This window comes from Callionymus lyra, chromosome 3 (genome assembly GCF_982586985.1).
Source record: "Callionymus lyra chromosome 3, fCalLyr1.hap1.1, whole genome shotgun sequence".
Lineage (NCBI taxonomy): Eukaryota > Metazoa > Chordata > Actinopteri > Syngnathiformes > Callionymidae > Callionymus > Callionymus lyra.
In genome coordinates, this window is record NC_141820.1 from 1,909,988 (window position 1) to 1,919,110 (window position 9,123).

Consider the following 9,123-nt stretch of genomic DNA (forward strand, 5'->3'; position numbering starts at 1 on the left):
GAAAAAACATATATAAGTCGCACTGGAGTATAAGTCGTGTTTTTGACACAACATACATGACACAACTGAGAACCTGGTATGTTAACATAACATATGAAGAGTTATTCAGAGAACTATAGCATCAATAACTAACTAGTTTACCAAACCATCCGTGTAACTCCAAATAACTCTTCATCCTCGTGTCACTTTTAAACAACTAACTAACTCCGGAGGTAGAAGATGCTTCCTCTTCTACGTGGAAATGATCAACACAGGCCTAGAGCGCCCTCTGGTGGTTTAGTGTGAGAATAACATGTGAAATGATATAATAATGTGGTAATAATTTCACATATAAGTCGCTCCAGAGTATAAGTCGCGGACAAACTATGAAGAAAACTGACACTTATAGTCCGGAGAATACGGTATATTGAATTTACATGATGACGGTTGTAAATCTAAACGTCACTCGTCGTTCAAACTGTAAACGCTGAAAGAACAGGTTTCCTCCTCGGATGAATTCGTGGGAACAGATCGAGTCGGACGTGTTTCTTCTCACGGTCGTCGTGAAGCTAACGTTTGCTCAGAGGTCGTTCACATCCGTGGAGATCCACGGGTCACATGTCCACTCACTCCGAGGATGTTCCAGAACCTCCTGCTGTTTACAGAGACGATCGAGTTCTGACAGGCGTCACTCAACGCGTCATAAACAAGAGCTTTGTGTAGCTGAACACACCCGCCGCTGTCGACACACCACGATGAACACACACACACACACTTGCCACACACACACAGCACCGCACTGAGGTGGTGGTACTGATGCACAATGGCAGGGGGTCACACGTAGAATACACAACATTACACAAGTCGCTTCACACCTGGACTCACACGTGTGTGTCTCTTAAGAAAAACTTCCACACAAACCATGAGATTCTTCCATTAGTCGTGTCTGTGTTCAAACAGGCAGGAACCGGATTTTGCGAAGGATTTAAAAGTGACTCACATCGCGGGGTGTGGCTGAAGGAACAGCGCGACTATAGCGGCCCCTGGTGCTGACGCGCTGAACTACAGCACGACTTCAACTTTACCGTAGAGTTGATCTTTGACTGCATGTCTTGTAATTATAATAATAATAATAATAATAATAATAATAATAATAATGTCTATTTATATAGCGCCTTTCTAGACCAGGGTCACAAAGCGCTTTGACAGCCATTCACACATTGATGGGAGTAGGCTGCACACCCGCGCCAAGTCTGCCATCAGGAACAATCATTATTTTAATACCAACATTATTCTGTGGTCAACAGCAAGACCAACGGATATAATCAGGAAAGTTAAACAATAAACCATATATTTACAATAAATATAAAGGACAGAAAATTTAAAAAAAAGTGTTTTTATGATTATATAAAGAAATTAAGCAACAGTATTAAAATGATCGATACTTTCTGTTTTATATTGACATATTATGACGGTTTTTTTTAAATGTATTTAAATTCATTTTAAATTCCAGACGCACTCGTCTGTTCATCTCAATCTCTTCGAGAACCAACGACACAATCTCTCGTTTCCAGAGACAAAGTTTCCACTTTTAAATAAAGTTTTACCTTACCTTAAATGACGCACTTACTTAACTGTACTTTGATCTTGTCAGTGTATTCCGTGTGATTTTAAATACACTGATTATACAACAGGATTATTCTCTTGTTTGCTTATTTTAAAATGTTCTTCTGCGCTTTGATGAACTTCTTCGCTGATCGACGCAAATATTGACTCTTTCTCAAGGGTTTGGGTTTAAGTGGATACGCAGTTACACGAGTGTCCACTAGATGGAGCCGTTAACAACAGTAGATGTTAGTCTTTCGTTTCGGTTAATTCTGTTAAAATCAAACAATTTGTTTGAAACTAAGAGTGTAAACAACAGTTGTATTTAATGTATCAATCGTTTAATTGGCAGATGATCGTTTTAAATCAACAAGTTCTCGTGTTGCTGAACTAAACATGTTGACACTAAAGTCAAGTAAAACCTCAGATTATTTAACACATTAACTGTAATGAATTGAATGCTTAGAGTATTGAAGATTAAAAGGTGTGTTTGTTCTCTTGGTAGAAGATTTTAATTTGTACACATTTGATTCATCCTTGTAAAGTGTATTTCAACGTGTAACGAGGATAATCAAAGATAATCTTATCATATCTTCAAATCTCACTTAAGAAGGACTTAAGTGATAGTGTAGTAACAAGTTGTTTTTTTAGAGCATTAAATAGATCAACTCAGCAGAATATCATAGTTTCATACAGTACAGTACACGCATAGTATCATAGTTTAGACGTTATTTTTTACTTCTAAAACAAATGCCTAATAAGAACCGACAGAGGGCGCCATATTTCCACGTCCAGACCGACCCTGACCCGCCAGAACGTCACGTGACTCCACGTGTTGACACACGCTCGACCTGGAAACACTCCTGACAATAACTGCTGACAATGTTGGAAAAAAGCCTCTGGGAAAACAAAACGTTCAAGCGATAATAAAAGAGTGGAATCCCCGACGTGGTCTAGTGTTTGCTGATGCTAACTGTGTTTGCTGATGCTAACTGTGTTTGCCGATGCTAACTGTGTTTGCCGATGCTAACTGTGTTTGCCGATGCTAACTGTGTTTGCCGATGCTAACTGTGTTTGCCGATGCTAACTGTGTTTGCCGATGCTAACTGTGTTTGCCGATGCTAACTGCTCTTTGTCTGGCACATTTGCATACGAAGGTTTTCAACCCACAACCTCCAGGTTTGGCGTCTACGTTCTTGCTACACTTGGCACCCAATGCTATTGGTTTATGACGGGCTGGTTCATCCTGTTCCCTCTCAGCAGATGTTGGAGGTAGAACATCCGAGTTTCGCTTGAGACTCGCACACACTCGACGTCGCACAAGTTTGTGTTCAACACAATCACAACTTGAACACTGAAGTACACACTTTTCTTGCTCTTGTTGCTTCATTTGCGTTTGGAGATTAAAAAAAACATTTGCTTCTACAAACGTTCCTGGAGATGTTGGGTGTGAACAGTCTGGTGGACGACCTCAGGAACTGCTCCCATCATGACACACACATCGACACACACATCATGACACACACATCGACACACACATCATGACACACACATCGTGTCCATAAGAAAACACCCATCTTCCAACACAAGCTCTTTCCTCAGTTGGTTGATGACATCATGATGACATCATGGAGTTCAAACCTTCTGAGAGTTTTCATGTTGAACGTTCAACAACACAATCCAACAACACTATCCAACAACACTATCCAACAACACAGAACTAGGATTTAAAGAAATATCATCACAATGTTTTCTTTTAAAGCAGCACTAGGTTACATTTATATTAAATGTTCTTCAAGACGAAGTAACTTCTCATCATGACCATGTTTTACTTTATAAAGTTGCTCTGAAATGTGGACGAACGAGAGGTTACGAGAGTCCATTATGATGTAATAATGGCTTCACTCCTCCTCCAGCTGTGATCACGCTTTGTTTATACAACGAGTCCCTTGGAGGTGGAGACCATTGATGACGCGTGGTGACAAATCTCCATGATTGACCAATCACAGCAGAGTGGGTGTGGTTATGGTCAACAAGATTTATTTTCCAGAAAAACAAAGTTTGCAGTGGGCGGAGCTTAGGATCATTTTCTAATGTCAATATTTCAATGAAAATAGAGTTTTGTACAAACACACACTAAACTTGAGGTGCACAGACTTCACCTCAGGGATCTGATGTATTCTTACAATGAGATGGTGGAAACTGCTAGATCTGATTACATCAGAAAACTGGTAGCAGCAAATAAGAAAATGTCTTCTGTGAAGCTGACATCAATGCATTGTTGAGATTTTTCATTGACAAAATTAAATTGCGACATCCATGAGAAGTTTCAGTCTGGCTTCCACTAACATCTACGGAGACAGCTTTTGTGACATCATGATGTCGGCTGACTCTGGTAAATTCACTGTTCTGGTTCTGTTGGATCTGTCCTCAGCCTTTGACACAGTTGAACCAGATCCTGCTGAGAAGACTGAGGGATGAAGACTGTCTGGGTCTGTGTTAGAATGGTTCTCATCTTACCTTTCTGGGCGCAGTTTCAGTGTATCTGCCAATCAAATGAGGTCTGAATCATCTGTTGTGTGGAGTCCCTCAAGGTTCTGTTCTGGGTCCTTTATTGTTTTTGCTGTACTTGATTCCCCTCGGTAAAATCATTCAGAGATTTCCTGATGTTTCTTATCACATTTTTGCTGATGACATCCAGCTCTACTGCTCTGTTGATCCAACTGAGCTCCAGAGGCTGAACTTAATCAATTGTTGCTAGAAATCAAACAATGAGTGAAAACACTTTACAGCTAAATGTGGACAAAACTGAAACTCTGGTGATTGTTGATGATAAGATTCCAGGGTTGAGTCAGTACTTGAGTGACTTATGTCAGTCTGTCAAACTGAGCCTGAGAAACCTGGGTGTTGTATTTGATAAAGACATGTCTCTTGTTCAACACTGAAGAAAACTGACCAGAAACTGTTTCCTTCAACTGAGAAAAATCTCTAAACTTAGGAAAATGTTGTCGGAACATGATCTGGATCTTATAATCCATGCGTTTGTTTCTTCTCGTCTGGACTATTGTAACAGTTTGTTTTCATGTCTTAACAAGAAGGATCGTCTCGTCTGCAGTTGATTCAGAATTCTGAGCCGCTCTAGTAGAAGAACTCACATTTCTCCTTCAAACTCTTCACTGGCTTCCAGTTTCTTTCAGGATCAACTTTAAAATTCTGGTTCTTACTTTCAGATCTATTCATGGTCAATCACACAACACACACACACTGATTATACAATAGAGTCACACATCCCAACACACACACACATTGATGATACAATAGAGTCACACATCACAACACACACACACATTGATGATACAATAGAGTCACACATCACAACACACACACACACTGATGATACAATAGAGTCACACATCACAACAACACACACACTGATGATACAATAGAGTCACACATCACAACAACACACACACTGATGATACAATAGAGTCACACATCACAACACACACACACATTGATGATACAATAGAGTCACACATCACAACAACACACACACTGATGATACAATAGAGTCACACATCACAACAACACACACACTGATGATACAATAGAGTCACACATCACAACAACACACACACTGATGATACAATAGAGTCACACATCACAACACACACATACAATTTAACACACATGCACACACACACTTCAACACACACACACTTTAGTTAAAATTTAAAAGCGATGTATCAACATTGATGATATTGTCTCTGGCTCCCCCTGTGTCTCAACAGTGCTACTGCGCGTCACTTTCAAGACAAAAACCTTTGCTTTTATCTTGTGATCAGCGTTAAATGTCTCACAACTTCGGACTAAAACCGTCTCTGACGCACCGATGCCGCTGGTCACATGACTCACACACTCTCCGGGGCGGGTCGTTCAGACGAGGTCACATGACAGGCGGTTAAACTAACCGAGTCACGACGGATCGACATGAAGCCGTCGTTAAATATGACGAAATCAAGTGTCGAAATGCGGCTTTAACGTCGCTCTTTAGCAAGAGCGGATCAACGAGGACGAGTTAACCGTCAATTACTGGAGTCAACAAAAGCCACAAAGGTCAATAAGAAGAGGTCAAACATGATGGTGGGCGGGGCTTCCATTGTTGCTGTGGGGGTTCAACTGACTTTAGATACATTTGTGTTCTTAACAGGACAAATGCAAATACCTTTGTTGTCTGTGTGTGCGTGTGTGTGTGTGTGTGTGTGTGTGTGCATGTGTGTGTGTGTGTGTGTGTGTGTGTGCAGAGGCATGTTTGATCAAGTTAAACACTTTTTAATTATCGCCTTGAACAACACGGTGCAGTTGAACCAATTGTGTGGGATTTATAACACACACAGAGTTGTGTACAGATGACGCCTTAGCATCACACAATTAATTCATCCCATGACCCGCTAGGTTTACAAACGTGTCATTGGTGTGAAAACAATAACGTTAGATAAACACACGTTTGTCGACTTTAAAAGCTTGAGAAATAAAGAGTGTGACACGAGTGTTGAGAGAAGATCAACCAGCGGTTAATTGAAGACGCAACACAACAACAACACAAAAGTGTTTTCTCAGCAGGAATGTGACTCACAGGTCGAGACACGAATCTTTGCTGTAACAACTCGACACACTCGGGTGGGAAACAAGTTTTTACTTTAGAATAAAACTCATTTTCTACGTCATTAGTAACTGTGTTTAGTCGTTTGAAGTATTTGTTGGTTTTTGTGATCAAACTGTCTTCTCGTGAAAATATGTTATTTTATTTCTTGTTTATCTTAAATGCTTGTTTAGATTGACAGTGTCATTATCTACAGGATGTGTGTGTGTGTGTGTGTGTGTGTGTACCAGGCATGTTTAGTTTGTGTTTATCTTTCTTTTTTTTGTTGTTTTGTTTTAGTTCTTTTTTTTATCTTTTCTGTTCATTATACAAGTATATAAGTATGTATCTTTACATATTTTCATTTTTTTAATGAATATACTGTATATGTTTGAGTGTTTGTGGATATATATGTGTATACATATATATATATATATATATATATATATATATATATATATATATATATACATACATATACTTTTATTTTTACAGCTGCAAAAATGTTATTTCTCTTCTTCTGATGAACATTTTCTTCTTTCCTATATATAATCTTTCCTCTGTGTATTATAGCATCTACACTGTTGAGCTGTACTGGTTGTTTTATGTAAAAGAAATCAATAAACAAATATCTTTAACAAAAAAACTACATGTTTCCGAGCTTTAACTTTTGAACATCTAAAAAAAAGGTTTAAAAAAGTATCTCTAAGACAGTACAGGAGAAAATATTCATTTAGTTTGAGTTAAAAGTATCAATTGTATCCATCAGTCACTCGATGAACGTGTTATTTATTTTTAAATATATATATTTTTAAAGGTCCTTTGGCTCCATCAGAGCAGTGACGTCATAGAGCCACAGGTGTGCGGGACTCACCGAGTGCGAAGCAGAATCCGACTGCGAACACCTGGAGGAGGATTCTGTTCATGCTGAGGCGTGGATCAGGACCGTTAACCGTGAGCCGGACTCCTGGCTCTTATACCGTCTCACCTGGAGCGCGAACACGCGGCAGCCAATCAGAGCCAAGAGCAGTCACGTGACCAGTGTCGCGGCTCGACACCAGAGATTTTTTAAAGCCTTCAATTAAATAAATATTTTTTATTTATTTCTTTGGTTTCCTCGCACGCGACGATATAGTATGTTTTTTATTTAACTTTATTGTTATTTTATTTCTACGTTTCATTCCATCAAATAACTGAACACATCTAACGTGTTTCCCTGAAACTTACTGAGGACATGAAGACATGAAGACATGAAGACATGAAGACATGAAGACATGAAGGCATGAAGGCATGAAGACATGAAGACAAGAAGACTAAAGGCATGAAGACATGATGACATGAAGACATGAAGACATGAACACATGAAGACATGAAGGCATGAAGGCATGAAGACATGAAGACATGAAGACATGAAGGCATGAAGACATGAAGACATGAAGACATGAAGACATGAAGGCATGAAGACATGATGACATGAAGACATGAAGACCTGAAGACATGAAGGCATGAAGACATGATGACATGAAGACATGAAGACATGAAGACATGAAGACATGAAGACATGATGACATGAAGACATGAAGACATGAAGACTGTGACCTGAAGACATGAAGACATGAAGACATGAAGGCATGAAGACATGAAGACTAAAGACATGAAGACATGAAGACAAGAAGACATGAAGACTAAAGACATGAAGACATGAAGACATGAAGACATGAAGACATGAAGACATGAAGGCATGAAAACATGCAGGCATGAAGACATGAAGACTAAAGACATGAAGACATGAAGACATGAAGACATGAAGACATGAAGACTGTGACCTGAAGACATGAAGACATGATGACATGAAGACATGAAGACATGAAGACATGAAGACTGTGACCTGAAGACATGAAGACATGAAGACATGAAGACATGAAGGCATGAAGACATGATGACATGAAGACATGAAGACATGAAGACATGAAGACATGAAGACATGAAGACATGAAGACTAAAGACATGAAGACATGAAGACAAGAAGACATGAACACTGTGACCTGAAGACATGAAGACATGAAGGCATGAAGACATGATGACATGAAGACATTAAGACATGAAGACATGAAGGCATGAAGACATGAAGACTAAAGACATGAAGACATGAAGACATGAAGACATGAAGACATGAAGACAAGGAGACATGAAGACATGAAGACTATGACCTGAAGGCATGAAGACATGAAGACATGAAGGCATAAAGACATGAAGGCATGAAGACATGATGACATGAAGACATGAAGACATGAAGACATGAAGACATGAAGGCATGAAGACATGAAGACATGATGACATGAAGACATGAAGACATGAAGACATGAAGACATGAAGGCATGAAGACATGAAGACTAAAGACATGAAGACATGAAGACAAGAAGACAAGAAGACATGAAGACTAAAGACATGAAGACATGAAGACATGAAGGCATGAAAACATGCAGGCATGAAGACATGAAGATTAAAGACATGAAGACATGAAGACATGAAGGCATGAAGACATGAAGGCATGAAGACATGATGACATGAAGACATGAAGACATGAAGACATGAAGACATGAAGACTGTGACCTGAAGACATGAAGACATGAAGACATGAAGACATGAAGGCATGAAGACATGATGACATGAAGACATGAAGACATGAAGACATGAAGACTAAAGACATGAAGACATGAAGACAAGAAGACATGAACACTGTGACCTGAAGACATGAAGACATGAAGGCATGAAGACATGATGACATGAAGACATTAAGACATGAAGACATGAAGGCATGAAGACATGAAGACTAAAGACATGAAGACATGAAGACATGAAGACATGAAGACATGAAGACATGAAGACATGAAGAC

The 9,123-nt window shown here is 39.3% G+C and overlaps 1 protein-coding gene across 1 annotated transcript in view; it reads right to left on the reverse strand.

Moving 5' to 3' along the window:
- LOC148083002 (sperm acrosome membrane-associated protein 4-like) overlaps positions 1 to 7,195 on the reverse strand; it is a 21,311-nt gene extending 14,116 nt beyond the window's left edge. The window contains exon 1 of the mRNA XM_087786145.1: positions 7,101 to 7,195. Coding sequence (XP_087642271.1) covers positions 7,101 to 7,152 — 52 coding nt within the window. The 5' untranslated portion in view covers positions 7,153 to 7,195. The remainder of the gene's footprint in view (positions 1 to 7,100) is intronic.
- Positions 7,196 to 9,123: the final 1,928 nt, after the last annotated feature.